The following is a 22,913-nucleotide window of genomic DNA, read 5'->3' as shown; positions in this document are numbered from 1 at the left end:
TTTTCATTTTCAATGGACGTTTTTTTCTGGTACGTGTTTCACAGACCACACCATAGTGTGGTCTGTGGGACATCAGTGATACCAGGAGAAAAACAGACATGTCTCCGTGCGGCAATCTTGGGCACACGTGTATGCTGCACGGAGACACGGTCAGTGAAAAATCACTGATGTGTGAGCAGACACATTGATTATAATGGGTCTGCGTATGTCCGTGATTCGAGTACGTATAAGAACTAGCACATACGTACCAGAATCACTGACGTGTGAAACAGGCCTAAGGTATAGTTTCTAAACATATTCACATGTTTCTATGTTTTTTCAGATATGTCGTTCTTGCATTAAGAATGCGGATAGTTCTTGCTGCATATGTGGAGAAGTCACTTTTGCATCACAGGCAAAACTTGACTACCATAAGGAAACTCTACAACCTGTATTTTGGCTGCAGACTAGGAGATCAAGATTTGGGCTACATATGCTGCAATAGATGTGCATCACATCTTACCTAGTGGGATGGGAAGAGGCAATCTATGCTTTTTGTAGTCCCAATTATCTGGAGAGAGACAACCTATCACACTATCAATGGCCATTTCTAAATGGTGTCCCCCATTAGCAAAGGTCTTTCAAGTAAGAAGCAGTGGACTTTACAGTATCCATGCATTCAATCTGTAATACGACCAGTGCCACATACAGAAGATCTGCCAGTTCTAAAAGTACCAGAAGCCTTTCCAGTCAAATCAAGTGAGGAAGAACAGAGTACTTGGTGTCATATTCCGCTCACAACCCAGACTTTCTTTTAGCAGCTGTGAGACTGAGTAAAATAAGAGACAAATATTAACGCAAAGCCTTTTGAGTCTTGTGATTTTAAGTAATTGGCCTCTTCCATTACCATATGCATATTCCATATACAGTATATCCTTCAGAGATGAAATTTGGCTGAGATTCCATCAAGAAATTACTTGGATGTAGTTTTTAAACATTCTTTATATCCTCCTTCTTTTCATTGCTTTCTTAGAATTTGGCAATAAATCAGGGCATCTTTCCCATTGCCCTTTTTGTATTTCCTTTGCTTATTCTCCCTTGCCTTACCTACAGTGTGTTGTCTTGGGTGTTTAATCGGGTTTTTATTATTCTCTATGCTTTCACATCCTGCTTGTGATTTGTATTTGAAGCCATACTCATAGTAATTCTTCAATTATTTCCGATACCTTTGATAGTGATTAGGCCTTGCCTTACCACCTTACATGATCTATTCAGCACACTGCACAATTGTACACTCATATTTGACACTTGAATCGTTTGTTTTTTTTATAGTAATATACTGTAAAAATTACATAAAAATCGCAACATTGGGCAAGTGTATCCAGTCTACAGTGTCCGAACCTTTATTTTAGCTTCGCTAGTCCAACAAACGGTTTGATTCTTTGTGCCTTATGCAAATGGTCGCTTGAGAATGTAGATAGATTCTGCATCAGTACCGCAGACAAGGTATTCTCCTAAAACATCAAGGCTATTTACAGATAGTGTCTTGCTGGGTAAAAGGTTGGAGATTTCTAGGTGTCCTTTTGTGGGATCACTATTTAGCCAAGCGGTCATCAATGATTGGCTGACAGACTGCCCCACAGTAGTACGGGATAAGTTTACACTTCCTCTTCCTCCTGTGAAGTAAAAAGAAGTTTTGTTAACAGACCCATCACAAGTCATCAGTGTGAAGCAGGCAGCGGAGACTTCCAGTGATTGCTGGAATGACTGGGCTATAGACACTGTATATGCCTTCAGCTGTTCGGACACACCAGAGTAAGGGCAATATGCTGTCACCTAGGCACAATCGCTCTAGCAATTGGTGGGGATGTCACTGTTTATTCTAAATTGGTATGTATCAAGATGAATCAAAGCTAATGCCAGGTCTTCCACGATTACTGTACTGTGCTTAGTACTTCTGTTTTGTGTTTCTGGGAACAACTGCAACATTTACCAGATGGATACTCACCCAACAGAAATGAGGGTCTATCCATAACATCAGCTGATGCATCCCAGTGCCACACAGACCCATCCTCAGAACATGTGAATAAATGATCAGGTTTTGAAGGGTGGAAATGGACCTCCCACACTACAAAAAAAAAAATGAAGAAAAGGAGAATAACATTAATATATTTCTGCTTTAAATGAGGAACAGATAATGTAGTTGTGACAGTGGCTACTTACTCTCTGCATCGTGGGCTTTTAGGAGCGATATCGGTATCCGGCTCTGTCTGACATCCCAGATACAAAGCATGCCATCCTGCCCGCCTGTAGCTACAACATGCTGCTGACTTGGATGTCTGTCCAAGCAGTGTAATGGTGTGCGTTCATTGGCTCTAGCAAGTAAATGGAAGGAAATATTATGGTTTGGTGTAAAATCTAAAATGATACGCAGAAGCGGTTTTGCAGCAACCGTGCAATACCTTTACACCGGGAAGAGATCGGTTAGCTCCAAGTCATCCGTTAAAGGCAATAGTCACGGGTGCACGTGGTCAGAGTAGGAGAAAGTCCAAATCCAATCCAACAAGAGAGAAAGCCACGGCACAATCCATCCAAGATTCCAAAGTGCTTTATTAACTTAATTCGTTGCAGGTAAAATTAGCGGGGAAAGAGCCGGGTGCAGGCCCCAAGTGGACGACAGCCTTTTCGCATCTCCTTGTGCTTCAACGGGTCTAACCCATTGGAGCACAAGGAGGTACGAAATGGCTGTCGTCCACTGGGGGCCTGCACCCGGCTCTTTCCCCGCTATTTTTACCTGCACCGAATGAAGTAAATAAAGCACTTTGGAATATTGGATGGATTGTGCTGTGGTTTTCTCTCTCTTGGTGTAAAATCTGCATCATCCATGAAAATGACAGATTATTTTAGCCATCTTTCTTTCCTTGATAGCCCTTCATCACAACACAACTCGATTAGTGATACAGTCATATGACTATGAGTAATGAAAACATTTCAATCTTCAATTGTAAGGTTAATTTGTAAGGCTAAAAGAAGCACACACAAGACCTTTTTTATTAGCTAAACCTTTTTAAACACTGGTGTAATGTATGTGCAGTAAAATACTGATCAATCGCTGTTTTACCCATCTCCCAACACTGCTCTGTTCCTCTTCTTATTCATGTAACTAAAATGCTGGCTCAGACTGAGCTCTGTGTGAGCCGGAAGTCACTATTACAATGTAAGCCTATGGAGCCTGGTTCTGACACTTCACCGACTTCCACAAACCCCAGTGTGACCAATCTAGCTGGAGTTACAATCACATGAATGAGGGAACACTGGAAGCGGATCACATTTTATTGTACTTACAGAACACAACAACATGTATTTAGACAGGTTTAAGCAAATATAACCCTGCTGTTCTGTTCGAGTCCATATGACCTGAAATTAAAATGTGAGGCCCTGCAGATTATTAATTATGCGCATCTGAAATTTGTGATTAATTGACTTTTCCTCATTTGAGGGGTTCTTACTATGAGTATTGGTTTTTCTTTTGTTTACTGATTGTTACACCTGTACTGTTCGAGTCAATATGATCCGGTAACAGTTTATACTGTTCAATATGTTATACTGTTATGCTGCTCACTAATTATATCTGCCTGCAAAATTCATTTGTTTTCCTGTGTACTTCTTCTCATTATTCAAAAGGGTGGAGGTTTCACTGTCCTTATCAGTAAATGCTCATCCAGTCATTTCACTTTCACATCTGTGAGAGGTATGCGAACTGTTCTCGATTTTATTCATGGACTTAAAAGAACAAACTGTCACGTGACAACTTTTTTACATCCTACCAACTGGGCCAAATATTGCGAAAAAGACAACCAAGGCTACTTTCACACATCCGGTTTGAGCAGTGCGGCTCAATCCGGCTGTGAAACCTATGCAACGGATGCGGCGAAAACACCGCATCCTTTGCATCCGTTTTTACATGCGGACTGTCCGTTTTTTTCCGGTTGCGGCACGCTACTGAGCATGCGCAGTGGAAGAAACCGCATGCGGCGGCCGGATGCGGTTTTTGCCGCATCCGGCGCCCATAGGCATGCATTGAAAAATGCGGCGCAGCGGCCGGATGCGGCGCGATGCGTTTTTTTTGCCGGACGTGTCAGGGAACGTTCCATCCGACCGCCGTATCGGCTAAATCTGCCGCATGTGGCAAAAACCGGACGGAACGCAAACCCATGCGGCGCCAATGCAAGTCAATGCTGGAAAAAACGAAACCGGCGGCAAAAAAAAACAAAAAACGGTTTCGTTTTTTCAGTAGAGCGCCGGATTGTGCTGCACTGCTACAGCCGGATGTGTGAAAGTAGCCTTACTCTCTTACCATGCTGGGTACTATAAATAAGAACAAGCCAGAACGGCCGCAAGGTATCCAAGTAGTAGAAGAGATGTGTACAGTTCTACTTTTTATGTTACTGGAGATACAACAGGTGTGTCTTACAATCCCAAAAAAGACCCAAACAGCTCATTCTAATGAGCACAATGCACCAGGACAAAACAATAAGTAATCGAGAACACAGAAAGCCGGACATATTAGATTATAATGCCACAAAAGGGGCAGTTGATACTCTAGATCAAGCAATATCTACATATACATGCAAACACAAAACCAATCGGTGGCCAATGATTATATTTTACAACATTCTGGATGTTTCTGCATACATTGTATTTGTTTTATGGAGAGAAATCCACCCCAATTGGAACAGAAATAAGCTGCATAAAAAAATAATTTCTCTCAATTAGGAAAATCCCTAGTTAGGCCGTATATCGAAGCCAGAAAAGTAAACCCCAGAAGTGAAGGAGCAGCAGCCATTGTGAATAGTGTCCAGCAGCTCAAGAGACTCCACAGCCTCCACCAGCCCAGCTACGATACCCACGGCCTCCGCCAGCCCAGCTACGATACCCACGGCCTCCGCCAGCCCAGCTACGATACCCACGGCCTCCGCCAGCCCAGCTACGATACCCACGGCCTCCGCCAGCCCAGCTACGATACCCACGGCCTCCGCCAGCACAGCTACGATACCCACGGCCTCCGCCAGCGCAGCTACGATACCCACGGCCTCCGCCAGCGCAGCTACGATACCCACGGCCTCCGCCAGCGCAGCTACGATACCCACGGCCTCCGCCAGCGCAGCTACGATACCCGCGGCCAACGCAGCTACGATACCCGCGGCCTCCGCCAGCGCAGCTACAATACCCGCGGCCTCCGCCAGCGCAGCTACAATACCCGCGGCCTCCGCCAGCGCAGCTACAATACCCGCGGCCTCCGCCAGCGCAGCTACAATACCCGCGGCCTCCGCCAGCGCAGCTACAATACCCGCGGCCTCCGCCAGCGCAGCTACAATACCCACGGCCTCCGCCAGCGCAGCTACAATACCCACGGCCTCCGCCAGCGCAGCTACAATACCCACGGCCTCCGCCAGCGCAGCTACAATACCCACGGCCTCCGCCAGCGCAGCTACAATACCCACGGCCTCCGCCAGCACAGCTACAATAGCCACGGCCTCCGCCAGCACAGCTACAATAGCCACGGCCTCCGCCAGCACAGCTACAATAGCCACGGCCTCCTCCAGCACAGCTACAATAGCCACGGCCTCCGCCAGCACAGCTACAATAGCCACGGCCTCCGCCAGCACAGCTACAATAGCCACGGCCTCCGCCAGCACAGCTACAATAGCCACGGCCTCCGCCAGCACAGCTACAATAGCCACGGCCTCCGCCAGCACAGCTACAATAGCCACGGCCTCCGCCAGCACAGCTACAATAGCCACGGCCTCCGCCAGCACAGCTACAATAGCCACGGCCTCCGCCAGCACAGCTACAATAGCCACGGCCTCCGCCAGCACAGCTACAATAGCCACGGCCTCCGCCAGCACAGCTACAATAGCCACGGCCTCCGCCAGCACAGCTACAATAGCCACGGCCTCCGCCAGCACAGCTACAATAGCCACGGCCTCCTCCAGCACAGCTACAATAGCCACGGCCTCCACCAGCACAGCTACAATAGCCACGGCCTCCACCAGCACAGCTACAATAGCCACGGCCTCCACCAGCACAGCTACAATAGCCACGGCCTCCACCAGCACAGCTACAATAGCCACGGCCTCCACCAGCACAGCTACAATAGCCACGGCCTCCACCAGCACAGCTACAATAGCCACGGCCTCCACCAGCACAGCTACAATAGCCACGGCCTCCACCAGCACAGCTACAATAGCCACGGCCTCCACCAGCACAGCTACAATAGCCACGGCCTCCACCAGCACAGCTACAATAGCCACGGCCTCCACCAGCACAGCTACAATAGCCACGGCCTCCACCAGCACAGCTACAATAGCCACGGCCTCCACCAGCACAGCTACAATAGCCACGGCCTCCACCAGCACAGCTACAATAGCCACGGCCTCCACCAGCACAGCTACAATAGCCACGGCCTCCACCAGCACAGCTACAATAGCCACGGCCTCCACCAGCACAGCTACAATAGCCACGGCCTCCACCAGCACAGCTACAATAGCCACGGCCTCCACCAGCACAGCTACAATAGCCACGGCCTCCACCAGCACAGCTACAATAGCCACGGCCTCCACCAGCACAGCTAAAATACCCACGGCCTCCACCAGCACAGCTAAAATACCCACGGCCTCCACCAGCACAGCTACAATACCCACGGCCTCCACCAGCACAGCTACAATACCCACAGCCTCCCCCAGCACAGCTACGATACCCACAGCCTCCACCAGCACAGCTACCAGGAGACTCCACCAGCACAACTACAATATCCACGGCCTCAACCATCACAGCTACCAGAAGGAGACTCCACGGCCTCAACCATCACAGCTACCAGAAGGAGACTCCACGGCTTCCACCAGCACAGCTACCAGAAAATTTCCCACCAGAGTAAGGCAATATCCCCTAGTACTTAGAATAAACTACCTTTTATTAGTTGTAAAGATTTCAATCTAGAGGGTTCTTATAACAGGTTACATACTTAATATTGTTGTATGGTGGTTTACATACATTTACGGGGTTGACATGGTTTTACTTGTGGAGTTATATTGTGCTAATAAAACATATTTCCCTGTATCTCTCTGTGTGCGCCTTTTTTCTGGTCATGATGCACATGCTGCGCCAGAGATCCTAGCAGATAAGAAATCTGCGAGCCTCCCATCCAACAGCCACACACTATGGACCACGCCGATGAACCAGAGCCCTCCAAATTGATCCATCTAACTCTGGTTCTTACAATGTCAAGTCCAAAAATGAATCCTCAAAAGTGTTGTTCACTAAAATGCCAACCCCTTCTTAAAGGGAATCTGTCACCAGATTTTTCTACCAGATTTGAGAACAGCATAATCTAGAGACAGAGACCCTGATGCCAATGACGTAACACTCATCAGGCTGCGTGTTACAGTTTACATAAAATCACTGTTTTATGTGCTACAGATTGACCAATTGTCTGAATGCTGAGGTATAACATCGCCCACATAACTAATTGGCAAGTTTTTATGTACACTGTGCATAGGCAGAAAGCTGCCAAACAGAGGTGGGGCGGAGTTATGCAGAGCTCATGAATATGGAGGGTTACCTAGCAGTAGATTTACTTGCCCTCTAATAATAATCTCCTTCTGATAAAACAGTGATTTTAACAAAACTAGTGTAAGCAACTCAGTAAGTGACAAGTCACAGGAATCACAGGGCGTTTGTCTTTACATTATGCTGCTCTCAGATGACATGACAACAACCCATCTCTATTAAAAATAAAAAAAAAAACAGCTTATACTCCCCTCCAGGACCAGCTCCATGACACCATGTCAGCACCACTAATGGGCTGCAGCACTCACACCACCCAGGATGACGAAAGCAGTACATTAGTTGCTGCAGATTCGCTGCAGCACTTACGTTACAATGTCATTTGAGTGTCAGCAGACATAGCGCCAACATAGCTGGAATGGCATTGGTCCAAGAGATGAGGATTAGCCATTGTTATTTTCAACAAGGCCTTGTTTTACTTAAGGTGGTGTTGTTCAAGCAGTGGACAACCCCTTTAATTTAGGATGTAGGCTCTTAAAAGATTTATACTTGGGTATTATTACAATATATAGCATCACAGGTTTGTGTGTCTTTTTTTTTTAACACACCCTAAAGTTTTGCTTTTGCAACTGCTGCTTGACATTGAGAACTCCTTAGCCATAACCAGGATACTTAAAAGGGGTATACCCATCTCCAAGATCCTACCCAAATATGTAGTAGGTATCATAATAATAATAATAATATTAGCAAATACCTCCAATTAGAAATGTACCGTTCTCCTGATTAGCTATGTCACTTGATTCATGTGTAGAGCATTACAGTAGCTTGGGTATCTATAGTTTCAACCACTCATATAGGGGCAGTTAGTTGCTCGTGGTCATAACCATGGATACCTAAGCTACTGTAATGCCCTGAACATGAGGTAAGAGACATGGCTATATCAGCACTAACCTACATTTCTTTACTGGAGGCATTTGCTAATATTAGTATTATACCTACTACATATTGGGATATGATCTGTGAGAGGAGCATAACCCTTTAAGCCCTAGCTCAATTCCATGTGCATTACTGGTCAAAAGTTTAGACACACCTGTACATGCAAAGGTTTTCCGTGATCTTATTGGAATGTGCACATTGTGGACTCAGACTGATAGCAGCAAAACTACAAAGTAACACACCTGGAAAAAAGGAGTAAAGAAATACATATGAAAAAAACCAGACTGTGCTAAACCTTAGATTCCTCAAAGTCCCCACCTTTTATTCTGTCATATTTATATCCCTTTGGCATTCTCTTAAGCAGCTTCATCAGGTATCACCTGAAATGCTGTTCCAACAGTCTGAAAGGAGTTCCAAGAGCTGCTAAGCAGTTGTTGGCTGCAGTCCAACTCATGACAAACCATCTCAATTGGGTTGAGGTCAAGTGATTTTAACGCCAATCTCATCTGATGCAGCACTCCACGCCTCTCCTTGGTCACTTAGCCTTGGTGGTGAATTTTGGGTAACTGTTCTGCTGAAACACAAACCCTGTGGAAGCAAGGTATGGAACGTTTTACCGACATTTTGTCTGCAAAACACACCAGATGGTTGAAAATATATTGTAGGGGGTCGGTGATGTTACAAATGACCTCTTGACGAGACATAACTGTTTAGTGGAACCACTTCAGGTGTATCTCATAAAGCTGCTTGAGAAAATGTCGAATGGGTGTAAATCTATCATCAGAATAAAATAGGGATACAATGAGGACTCTAAAGTTTAACATATATTCTGGTGTTGATTGGTGACAATCCTAGTGGTCTATAAGCCATCATCTTGTCTGTGGATTGGTGAAAACCTTTTGAAACTGGAATACTCCTTTAAGCACATTTTGAATGGGCTATCATAAAAGGTTTAGTTGCATCCGTCATACAACATATATGAATTACAGCTGGTAGGTTATACATCACAAATCAGATATTAGACATTTTCCTTATTAAACCTTTTAATACTTGGCAGTAAGCAGGAAGGGTAACAATTCTAACTGCATATAATCGTCCCCAGAAGTGGAAGAGAAAACACTTGGCATTTGATTGCAAGTATGCAAATTGCACATGAGCAGTCGCTCGACAACCACCAGGAGTGTGAAAGCACACAATCCCAACAGTGTGAACGTTACACACTTAAAATTTAGCATGTTACACTCCCTTCAAAGTCTTATACAACCCCATTAGTAGATTAAAATTAAACCTACGTAGAAAATATGTGTGTTGGATCATTCCCTTGTTGCCTCAAATCCCACATTTTCAACTGTCCAATGGAATTAACTGTTAAGATTTCTGTGGTACGTAGGAAAATGACTGCATGGATGGTGCTGCTATCTGCATCGTCTACAGAAAAAACAAAAATAAATCAATTATATATACATACATACATACACACACAGCGTTTAGGTCAAAGACTTGGGCATACACAATCTGTCAGCTGAACGCTTCTTCAGACTATAACCATGCAGTGAGGCTGTGTGTTCACAGTTAGAGGGAAGTGATGGCCCATGTGCACGAGGTGACTGTGGCAACAACGGCTGATCGGCTACATGCCGATGTTGTTTAATGGCCTATTTACAAAAACTAACCCAAATTCTACACATACAATGATCTATAATATGATCATTCCATGTGAGTAGAATATTATCATTATCGGCAGTTACTGTTACCTGTTACTGTTGAGAATAATGATTTTGTTGGCAGTATGAACCACCAATCAGAGGAGGACTTTGACTTTGGTTACCTCACGCTGTACATTGACCGTGAACGTGTAGAAGGCATTAGCCTGTGGCAAAGTTATCCTGTGTCTTCTGCCTCTACAAAATGCATCAGATCAAGGCTATGTGCGCACAGTGCGTTTTTCGCGGCGTTTTTGCGCGTTTTTCGGGTGCGTTTTTGGCCTCAAAACTGCATGGCTTTGCTTCCCCAGCAAAGTCTATGAGTTTTCAATTTTGCTGTCCGCACACAACTGTTTTTTTTAAGCTGCGTTTTTGAGCTTAAAAAAAAAAATGGACATGTCAATTCTTTCCTGCGTTTTTCTGCGTTTTCCCCCCATGCAATGCATTGGTAAACTGCAGAAAAACGCAGAGATCAAAAACGCAGCAAAACGCAGCCAAAAACGCACCAAATCGCGGTAAAACGCATGCGTTTACCGCTTTTTTTGCCGCGGGTGCGTTTGTGCGTTTTTAGCGGCCAAAAACGCAGCGTCAAAAAAAACGCAGTGTGTGAACTTAGCCCAAGGCAGCCCTGCTTTCACAGCTATTTACAGTGATGAGTGATTAGAGCAGGGCTGCAGCAGTTCAATCTGCCAACAGTGAGAACTGGTCATTTGCCTGGCATTATCACTACAATGTCAGGTTGCTACGTTATCACTGTTCATGTCCTGGTGCTAAGACCTCCTGTGATTGCTCTCAGCTATCAGAAGAGGTGAAAGAGGAAAAATGCAAATCAGCGCATACTCTGGGCTACAGCAAAATAGTGCAGGCTCCTGACACAGCTATGAAGGGGTCATGGACAGTTTCTAATGGTAGTAGTAGTCTTTTATGGCCTATATCTGCCATGTTTGCAGTGTGTAAGTGTCGTGTGCTGAAAGGTTTCCCAGTTAAACAGTCCCACATTTTCTCACAAACGTTATAGGTGCTAATTAATAACTGGAGATCAGCTTTACTATGACAATGACTAAACTTAAGAATGAAGTGAACCAATTCTGTAGTGGCCGCGCTACCCGTAGTAATGATTTTAAATCCTCTTGTCCACAATGGAATTTATTGCTCAAAAACATACGGAAATAAAAAAACAGATACAACGTGTTTCGGCGGGATCAAGCGCCTTCCTCAGGTATCTCCTTGAAGTTTTGAGGCAAAAGGCGAGTGCATAAAACTTCATTAAAAAGGGCACCAGAGAGCCGCTTTGATAACGCGCTGAGATTGATGCCGCGTGTTTGTTTTTTATTATATAGCCTGCAGGGATTCACCTTACTTCAATGACTAAACTTACCGATTGTCCTCACTATTTCTTTGCTGTCAGCTCGGAACAGATTTATACGGCCATCTTCACCAACAGAGACTATTTCAGGATTGCTGCACACAATACCAGTGCAGGGAGCTCCTGTGCCATCAGAACCATCATGGTGATGAGCAAACTCCCATTTCTGCTTTTCTGATAGAGTCTATGAAAAAAGGAAGGCACATGAGTCATTACACTATCCACATATAAAACAACGTATCTAATTATCAAATCTCAGTTTGGCCAATAACCGATATACCCCACCAGGAGAAATCACAAGATAATCCTTCTAGAATGAGATCACCTGATTGCCCTGATGGTGACGAAAAATGGTGACTCTTCCCGTTGATGAGGCGGTTACGATTCTTTCTTGATCTAAAAACTGAAACCTTATAGGTTAGTAATTGATAAAAGACCATTTGGGAACAGCTTAATCATAGAATCCAAATACAATATTTTTTTCTTGTTGACTACTTGGTAATATCCAGAGGATACATCTCTAATAGAACATTTAAAAACACTCTTGCAGAGTTATCAGCTGTACGGAGATCAAGATGGTTGTCAAAGACAGCTAGGCTCCACAGAGAAGACAGATTGTTGCTCACCATCTCTGCCTTCCTTATCAGAGGTTTTTGCTCACAAACAAAAAAAAAAAAAAAAAAAAAAAAAAAAGTGGACTGAAATCAAGTGTGACATATTGAGTCAGTCTGATGGCTGCAGCCACTGACACGGTTTATGAGAAGATCAGGGGACATGGGGCTCAGAACATAAGGAGTGGCACAGGTCCAGGATGCAACTATATATTATTTCTTTAATTCATGCACCACAGTTGGGCAATTAACCCATTTCCGACATGTGACGTCCTACTATGCCATATGTCTGGTCAAAGTCTTTGATGCAGGTTCAGGAGCTGCAAAATCTTACAAAATTGCAATATTAGACAAGCCATTTAATGGATATCAGACTGTATATCTATTGCAGGAGCTGTGTATTTTAATGTATACAAGGAAAATGTATAGCCGAATAATGCAGGGGAGGAAACCAGCAAGTCTCTTTCCACAACAATTTTTATAAGATGTACAAGTTATCTAATAAATCTGATTTACTTCTATTATTAAAGGAATACTTTCAGACAAATACCTGCAAGTCCATCACATCCCCTTTATGTCTGATATCACACAACAACTTGGGGTCAGCCAGGAAATCTTCCTCCACGCTGATTGAGCCAAAGTCCACTGTAGACCAGATAGATACTTTATTTTCCTACAAAATGAACATGGGCAAAGAAAACAATTATCACAGTATTATCACTAATGAAAGTAACCAAAAATCAGAAGAGTCTGACAGGTTCAGGTCCAAAGGAGTGGAACCTACAAGAGGTTTCCTATGGAACAATGTTGTGACAGGACCCTCTGAGATTAAAGGGAATCTGTCAGCAGGATTCCACATCCCAAGCTATTTCTATACACACACGTACAACTGCATCTCAATAAATTAGAATATCATCAAAACGTTATCATTTCAGTAATTCAATACAAAAAGGAAAACACGTATTATATAGAGTCATTACACACAGGGATCTATTTCTATATGGGTCATTCCGTGTCAAGTGGACCAGTGGTCCCCACTCGACGTTCTCCGATTTTGCTGAAAATTTATAAGGATGTACATGTATGTTTGAAAAGAGGTTCTGTAAATTTTTAGGGCCAGATCTCAAATATATTGGGCACTGTTGACCTTTCACTGGAGGCCCCCCCCAAGCCTGCGGCTTCAGCTAAGAGGATTTTGCAAACCTTGGCTTATAGCCATTAGAGTTCTATACTGGCTATGATGCTGAAATTTGGCATACTAGCTCAACTTTTGCTGCTAAACGCGATAAAATTATTACCGGCTATGACAAAACAATATTTCGGCCGCAATTTTGTGTCAAAGTAGCTTGCAAAACGCCTCGCATAAAATTTATGCCAAACTTTGCCCATATATAACTCAAGACCAAAAACCAATAGGAACTGGTGCTTTACCCTGTACAACAAACATCTTCATGACTTTGCATTGCTGCAATATCACGGTCAAAGCATATGTATTTGTGGAAATATTCACACCCACATATGATGAAAAACTTAAAAAAAACGAATTTTACCTATTTTAGGTCAAATTTCCCAAAAAGGGTACCCCTAAAATATATTAATTCTGTTATCATTTGAAAGAGCACATTTTTCTCTACAAGGATCATTGGGGTTTTTTTTGGAGTCTCTCCATTTAAGAAAAGAAAAATGCCACTGATCATGGTGTTATGTATGCACGTAATGCATTGATTTTGTGTTTGATTTTCAGATTCTTATCACATGTTACAGAGTTGTATTGTTGCTAGCAATGTCTATTATAATCAAAAACCTATAAACCTATTGACTATTGTTACATTTTAATGCATATATTATTTATTTTTTAGTGATGGAGAATGAAATTGATGACAAAAAGATTCACATTTCAAGGGTGTCAAATGACCCTTCATCTTTCATTGCCCATGTAGATGGATCTGTCAGATCAGAAATGCCTTTTGTGCCAATTGCAAACCTCCAGCCAGGACAATACATTGCCTGCATTTACGATAGGAACTGGTGGATTGGAAATATTTCTGAAATTTCAGTCGACGACCATGATGCATTAATACATTTTATGCATCCTCATGGAGCAGCTAGCTTCTTTCACTGGCCTGTGAGAAATGATACATGCTGGATTCCCGAGCAGTCGATCATTGCAATAATTCCAGCACCAGCTGCAACAGCAATGGGCCGACAATACAGCTTCTCTGAACCCATTATGTTGCAAATTCAGCAACAATTCCAGACCACTTACTTAGACTGAACATTATGGCTTGGGAACCAACAAAAGATACCCAATATTAGGCTTGGGATCCTAGGCAAAGACACCCACCCTCAGGCTTTGGAACCTGCGATAAAGAGACCACCCGCGGCTGGCCTTGCACGGCTATCGGCCATGGCTCCTAGGCGATGGGGCTGCCAATTCTCGAAAGACAGCATTATTACAATTCTTAATAGGATTATAAGACCAATTCTTAGGGAATTGGTTGTGGTATAACCACCATGGACCAACGCAAGGGTTTGAATAGTGCAGTTAGCATTCATGGCGTATTAATAAATAACACCATGTTCAGTGGCATTTTTCTTTTCTTAAACTGAGAGACTCCAAAAAAAACCCCCAATGATCCTTGTAGAGAAAAATGTGCTCTTTCAAATGATAACAGAATTAATATATTTTAGGGGGACCCTTTTTGGGAAATTTGACCTAAAAATAGGTAAAATTCGTTTTTTTAAAGTGTGTCATCATATGTGGGTGTGAATATTTCCACAAATACATATGCTTTGACCGTGATATTGCAGCAATGCAAAGTAATGTAGATGTTTGTTGTACAGGGTAAAGCACTAGTTCCTATTGGTTTTTGGTCTTGAGTTATATATGGGCAAAGTTTGGCATAAATTTTATGCGAGGCGTTTTAAAAGCTACTTTGACACAAAATTGCGGCCGAAATATTGTTTTGTCATAGCCGGTAATAATTTTATCGCGTTTAGCAGCAAAAGTTGAGCTAGTATGCCAAATTTCAGCATCATAGCCAGTATAGAACTCTAATGGCTATGTGCCAAAGCTTGCAAAATCCTCTTAGCTGAAGCCGCAGGCTTGGGGGGGGCCTCCAGTGAAAGGTCAACAGTGCCCAATATATTTGAGATCTGGCCCTAAAAATTTACAGAACCTCTTTTCAAACATACATGTACATCCTTATAGATTTTCTGCAAAATCGGAGAACGTCGAGTGGGGATGATTTTTAAAACTGGTCCACTTGACACGGAATGACCCTTATATTATATAGTCATTACACACAGAGGGATCTATTTCTATATATTATATAGTCATTACACACAGAGGGATCTATTTCTATATATTATATAGTCATTACACACAGAGGGATCTATTTCTATATATTATATAGTCATTACACACAGAGTGATCTATTTCTATATATTATATAGTCATTACACACAGAGGAATCTATTTCTATATATTATATAGTCATTACACACAGAGGGATCTATTTCTATATATTATATAGTCATTACACACAGAGGGATCTATTTCTATATATTATATAGTCATTACACACAGAGTGATCTATTTCTATATATTATATAGTCATTACACACAGAGGGATCTATTTCTATATATTATATAGTCATTACACACAGAGTGATCTATTTCTATATATTATATAGTCATTACACACAGAGGGATCTATTTCTATATATTATATAGTCATTACACACAGAGTGATCTATTTCTATATATTATATAGTCATTACACACAGAGTGATCTATTTCTATATATTATATAGTCATTACACACAGAGTGATCTATTTCTATATATTATATAGTCATTACACACAGAGTGATCTATTTCTATATATTATATAGTCATTACACACAGAGGGATCTATTTCTATATATTATATAGTCATTACACACAGAGTGATCTATTTCTATATATTATATAGTCATTACACACAGTGATCTATTTCTATATATTATATAGTCATTACACACAGAGTGATCTATTTCTATATATTATATAGTCATTACACACAGAGTGATCTATTTCTATATATTATATAGTCATTACACACAGAGGAATCTATTTCTATATATTATATAGTCATTACACACAGAGGAATCTATTTCTATATATTATATAGTCATTACACACAGAGTGATCTATTTCAAGGGTTTATTTCTGTTACTGGTGACAATTATGGCTTACAGCCAATGAAAACACAAAAGTCATTATCTCAGAAAATTAGATTATATAAGACCAACTGAAAAAATGATTTTACACTCAGAAATGTTGATCTACTGAAAAGTCTGTACAGTAAATTTACTCAATCCTTCGTCGGGGGTTCTTTTGCATGAATTACTGCTTCAATACAGCGCGGCATGGAGGCGATCAGCCTGTGGCACTGCTGAGGTGTTATGGAAGCCCAGGTTGCTTTGATAGCAGCCTTCAGCTCATCTGCATTTGCTGGGTCTGGTGTCTCTATTTCCTCTTGACAATACCCCATAGATTCTCTATGGGGTTTAGGTCAGGAGAGTTTGCTGGCCAATCACGTACAGTGATACTGTGGTTAATAAACCAGGTATTGGTACTTTTGGCAGTCTGGACAGGTGCCAAGTCCTGCTGGAAAATGAAATTTCCATCTCCAAAAAAGCTTTTCAGCAGAGGGAAGCATGAAGTGCTCTAAAATTTCTTGGTAGACGGCTGCGCTGACTTTGGTCTTGATAAAACACAGAGGACCTACACCAGCAGATGACATGGCTCCACAAACCATCACTGATTGTGGAAACTTCACACTAGACCTCAAGCAGCTTGGATTGTGGCCTCTCTGCTCTTCCTCCAGACTCTGGGACCGCGATTTCCAAATGAAATGCAAAATTTACTTTCATCTGAAAACAACACCTTGGACACTGAGCAATAGTCCAGTTCTTTATCTCCTTAGCCCAGGTAACACACTTCTGGCGTTGTCTATTGGTCATGAGTGGCTTGACACAAGGAATGTGACAGTTGTAGCCCATGTCCTGGATACGTCTGTGTGTGGTGGTCTTGAAGCACTGACTCCAGCAGAAATTCACTCCTTGTGAATCTCCTCCAAATTTCTGAATGGCCTTTTCTTAAAACTCCTATCATGGCTGCGGCTATCCCGGTTGCATGTGCACCTTTTTCTACCACACTTTTTTCTTCCACTCAACTATCCATTAATATGCTTGGATACAGCACTCTGTGAATAGCCAGCTTCTTTAGCAATGACATTTTGTGGCTTACCCTCCTTGTGGAGTGTCAATGACTGCCTTCTGGACATCTGTCAAGTCAGCATTCTTCGCCATGATTGTGTAGCCTACTGAACCAGACTAAGGGACTATTTGAAATGCTTAGGAAGCCTCTGCAGGTGTTTTGTGGTAATTCTAATTTTCTGAGATAATGACTTTTTCATTGGCTTTAAGCCATAATCATCAACATTAACAGAAAAAAAAAAAACACTTGAAATAGATCACTGTAATGACTATATAATTTATGTTTCCCATTTTGTATTAAATTACTGAAATAAATTAACTTTTGATGATATTCTAATTTATTGAGATGCACTTGTAGCTCTTGCAAAGACAAGTCCAGCAATATCTTTACATGGTCAGTTTATTCCTCAGATATCAGTGTTTGAATTGATACGCAAATGAGGCTGAAGAGCTATGGACAGCCTCTGTCACTCCAGCTCTACTGGTGAGGTTCCATGTGCAGAGACCATTACAATCTCTAAAGTGAAGCAACAGAACAACTGTAGCTGACCGCCACATTCCTAGAAGACATTGGAAGATGGAATCTGGCTACATAACTTTACCATCGTCCTTCTCTCATTTAGCAAACAGAAAAGTGGTGGTGTTTGTGTTAGATATGTGAAGCCCATTTGTGAAGTTATACAACAGTCTGCAGAACCAACTAGGTCACTGAACCATGGCCATCTTTACTTGAACAGGAGAGTGGACAATGCCAAGAAGACTCCCTTGCCTTCTATGATATATTTAATGTATTAGTGGGGAAAAGTATCAGGAGCCTCCATAAATGACACGAAAAAGGAAAAGTGATAGGTGAACGGGTGTGACAGAATATTTATAATGAAAGCTACAAATTATTACTAGAAACAAATTGTAAACACAAATAGACTTGTTCTCATCTGGCAAAGAGTCATCCTGATTCCAATGAATACAAGTGCCCAAGTCCTGTGTAGAGATCTGTGGAGGTTCAGGTTCTGTGGGTTCAACCGGACTTCAGATAAAGACCTGAACCTCACTGGAAGTCAGAGATTGGGCAGTTCGGCTCTCCAGCCACGTATATCCAGCCATATACAGAGCATACTGCATCCAATAATGCTGGTTTTACCCCAGTGCGAGGCAGAGACTGCACGCATTTTGGACTGAGCTTAACACCGAGTGTACCCAAGCCCAGCGATGATCACTCGACTGGTTTGCATCTGTACAGCACTCAAATTTCAACACTGATTTTTGGGGGGATAGACTGTGTTCAGTACGAACACTGATTTTAGGCTGAGCGCACATGGCGACTAAAACGGAGCAAGTGGAATGCAAAAAAAACAAACAAAAAACCTGCATTCCACCAGGACCCATGTAACTATGGGGCCGCTCCCATGAGCAATTGTTTTCTCGTTCCGATTAGGGTTCAGAAAATAATCGCAGCATGCTGCGGGTAGAATCCAATTAGTTTTCTCTCACACCCATACAAGTCTATGGGAGCGTACAATGCAAGTGCAGTGCGATATACGCATCAGCTGACAATGGAGGCGAAATAGATTAGTCCCTCCCGCTCCTCCGCAGTGCCCACCCTGTCCTCCACAGCTGTGCTGTGGTCGCAGGGTCGCACCACAGTGGCATGACACTCGACTTACACTCCAGCACAGCGGGACCCGAGTGTCATGTGACTGACTAGCATTACTGACCGTGTGGCCCCAGCCTCAACGTTCAGATCCGCTCATCTCTAGTCCTGTGTGCACATCAGTAGTCATTCCCACTGTCGTACGATAGCCACACAGGGCAGACTGCCTGGAGACGTTACTGCGACTAACAAGCCTGTTCTGTACAAGTCAATGGGGCTCTTTGCGTGTGGGATTCTTACAGGCAGATTGTTTTCCTCAACAGATTGGTCACATGAGAAATGTTCTGAGGTATTTAAATATGTATGTGATTAATGAGGAATATTTAGGCTGTCCGTATCGTTTGTTTGGTGTGCCAATTTTAGGATTGATCTGGGCTATTCGTTTTGTGCTTACGTTTCACCTGGGAGTCTGTTGGGTCCCAAATCCATTAGAAAGTACCAATATCTCCTTCCACTAAGAGGCGCCATGTACACTGGCACTGTAGGAGGCATAGGGCAGGTGATCAGTGTCAGATTGGTGGGTCAGACTCACCCCTATCAGCGCCATCCGATGTCATCTAGATGTGGACCCGGACACCACAGCTGTGGAGGCTCTGCAGTACCCCATAGTATGATGGAGCGGAGCTCTGTATATGGCGGACCCCCAGCTGTGGAGGCTCTGCAGTACCCCATAGTATGATGGAGCGGAGCTCTGTATATGGCGGACCCCCAGCTGTGGAGGCTCTGCAGTACCCCATAGTATGATGGAGCGGAGCTCTGTATATGGCGGACCCCCAGCTGTGGAGGCTCTGCAGTACCCCATAGTATGATGGAGCGGAGCTCTGTATATGGCGGACCCCCAGCTGTGGAGGCTCTGCAGTACCCCATAGTATGATGGAGCGGAGCTCTGTATATGGCGGACCCCCAGCTGTGGAGGCTCTGCAGTACCCCATAGTATGATGGAGCGGAGCTCTGTATATGGCGGACCCCCAGCTGTGGAGGCTCTGCAGTACCCCATAGTATGATGGAGCGGAGCTCTGTATATGGCTGATCCCCAGCTCTGGACGCTCTGCAGTACCCCATAGTATGACGGAGCGGAGCTCTGTATATGGCTGACCCCCAGCTGTGGAGGCTCTGCAGTACCCCATAGTATGACAGAGCGGAGCTCTGTATATGGCTGACCCCCAGCTGTGGAGGCTCTGCAGTACCCCATGGAGCGGAGCTCTGCTCTGTATATGGCTGACCCCAAGCTCTTGAGGCTCTGCAGTACCCCATAGTATGATGGAGCGGAGCTCTGTATATGGCTGACCCCCAGCTGTGGAGGCTCTGCAGTACCCCATGGAGCGGAGATCTGCTCTGTATATGGCTGATCCCCAGCTATGGACGCTCTGCAGTACCCCATAGTATGACGGAGCGGAGCTCTGCTCTGTATATGGCTGATCCCCAGCTCTGGACGCTCTACAGTACCCCATAGTATGACGGAGCGGAGCTCTGCTCTGTATATGGCAGACCCCCAGCTGCGGATGCTCTGCAGTACCCCATGGTATGACGGAGCGGAGCTCTGCTCTGTATATGGCTGATCCCCAGCTGCGGATGCTCTGCAGTACCCCATAGTATGACGGAGCTCTGCTCTGCTCTGTATATGGCAGACCCCAGCTGCGGATGCTCTGCAGTACCCCATAGTATGACGGAGCGGAGCTCTGCATATGGCTGATCCCCAGCTCTGTAGGCTCTGCAGTACCCCATAGTATGACGCTCTGTATATGGCAGACCCCCAGCTGCGGATGCTCTGCAGTACCCCATAGTATGACGGAGCGGAGCTCTGCTCTGTATATGGCTGATCCCCAGCTCTGGACGCTCTGCAGTACCCCATAGTATGACGGAGCGGAGCTCTGCTCTGTATATAGCAGACCCCCAGCTGCGGATGCTCTGCAGTACCCCATGGTATGACGGAGCGGAGCTCTGCTCTGTATATAGCAGACCCCCAGCTGCGGATGCTCTGCAGTAGCCCATAGTATGACGGAGCTCTGCTCTGCATATGGCAGACCCCCAGCTGCAGATGCTCTGCAGTACCCCATAGTATGACGGAGCTCTGCTCTGCTCTGTATATGGCAGACCCCCAGCTGCGGATGCTCTGCAGTACCCCATAGTATGACGGAGCGGAGCTCTGCTCTGTATATAGCAGACCCCCAGCTGCGGATGCTCTGCAGTACCCCATAGTATGACGGAGCGGAGCTCTGCTCTGTATATAGCAGACCCCCAGCTGCGGATGCTCTGCAGTACCCCATGGTATGACGGAGCGGAGCTCTGCTCTGTATATAGCAGACCCCCAGCTGCGGATGCTCTGCAGTAGCCCATAGTATGACGGAGCTCTGCTCTGCATATGGCAGACCCCCAGCTGCAGATGCTCTGCAGTACCCCATAGTATGACGGAGCTCTGCTCTGCTCTGTATATGGCAGACCCCCAGCTGCGGATGCTCTGCAGTACCCCATAGTATGACGGAGCGGAGCTCTGCTCTGTATATGGCTGATCCCCAGCTGCGGATACTCTGCAGTACCCCATAGTATAACGGAGCGGAGCTCTGCATATGGCTGATCCCCAGCTCTGGAGGCTCTGCAGTACCCCATAGTATGACAGAGTGGAGCTCTGCTCTGTATATGGCGGACCCCCAGCTGTGGACACTGCAGTACCCCATAGTATGACGGAGCGGAGCTCTGCATATGGCGGACCCCCAGCCCCACCTGATATTAATAACCTATGCCAGTCATCACTATCAACGGCGTGGAAACCCTTCACAAATCTGATCGTTCTAGAGGAAGGATCATGTTCTTATCAGTGAAGTGCAAGCCTTGTGGTCTGGAGCGCCTGTCCTGCAGGTGGATAGTCTTACTCCACTGCGGACCCGCCCCCAATGCTCCAGGAACCTCATTTGCATGCGAGTCTGGCAGACCCCTGAAGGGTCAGTCCTGCGCCCCTCACTCCCACATAGAAAGGTGATGTCACCCATACCTGTCTCATTTGTACAGGTATCAGGGGATGGCAGGTCTGGATGTGGATGAGACAAGTGCTAACCACGTAAAGGGACATATCCAGGGAGTGAAGACAATCCTGCCATCGCTGGCATGGTGCCCCTCATGTGGCAGGTTATATACTGGCTGCTGGAGTCATGCACAACATATCATGGTGCTAAGGATGCACTGCAGGTTACTTTCCTGCGGCATGGTGGGGGTTAATGTGCCCTCTGATGTGCATAGTGCTGTGACTGCCGGAAAGCGAGACCACAGCAGCGGTTACCTCATTATCCCAGGAGCCGGCTGCAAACACGTCCGGCTGCTGCAGTGAGGAGGCCGGGAGCGGGCGCCAGCGAGTCCGACTTATCTTCTGGGACACGTATTTAGCCACCATGTTGTCCATGCTGCTCTCTGTGGCGCTTGGCTGGCGGCAGGACTGAACGAGGCCGGGTTCCCGCCTGTCAGGGAGATACGGAGCCACCTATCAGGCAGCGCTATCTGGCCAGTGAGGAGGAGCGGGCACATCCCGCCTCCGCCAGTGTCCGTCTGCTGGAGACTGTGAAGCCTGTCTGACGTCTGTATGGTCTTCGAGAAAATGGCGTCCGTACATAAGCCTGAGCGCCATTTTTCCTATACATTTTCGCATACAGACATAGTTTGCTCAGTATCAGTAGGGTACTGTTCCACTTGCGTTTTGTACAAATGAGTACAATCTGATAAAACATCGGATTGCTCTCACTCTAGTGCAAAACTATAGGGCAGTGTCCATCTGTGATTGATTTCTCATGCCATAGCGGCATGCGGAATGAATCGCAGCATGCTGCGTTTGGCAGCGAGACTCGGCTC

At 44.7% G+C, this 22,913-nt stretch overlaps 1 protein-coding gene across 1 annotated transcript; it reads right to left on the bottom strand.

The window, feature by feature from the left end:
- Positions 1–844: 844 nt before the first annotated feature.
- NUP43 (nucleoporin 43) lies at positions 845–22,605 on the bottom strand. Its single transcript, XM_075338230.1, has 8 exons — positions 22,351–22,605; positions 12,712–12,834; positions 11,876–11,953; positions 11,563–11,734; positions 9,774–9,909; positions 2,203–2,354; positions 1,988–2,107; positions 845–1,655 (listed from the first exon to the last, which is right to left on the bottom strand). Exons 1-8 carry the CDS (start codon positions 22,468–22,470, stop codon positions 1,429–1,431), a joined length of 1,128 nt encoding a protein of 375 aa, XP_075194345.1. The 5' UTR covers positions 22,471–22,605; the 3' UTR covers positions 845–1,428.
- Between the last annotated feature and the right edge of the window lie 308 nt (positions 22,606–22,913).

The sequence above is a fragment of the Anomaloglossus baeobatrachus genome, chromosome 3 (genome assembly GCF_048569485.1).
Source record: "Anomaloglossus baeobatrachus isolate aAnoBae1 chromosome 3, aAnoBae1.hap1, whole genome shotgun sequence".
NCBI lineage: Eukaryota > Metazoa > Chordata > Amphibia > Anura > Aromobatidae > Anomaloglossus > Anomaloglossus baeobatrachus.
Note: the sequence above shows the minus strand (reverse complement) of the source record. Positions and strands in the feature narration are given on the sequence as shown.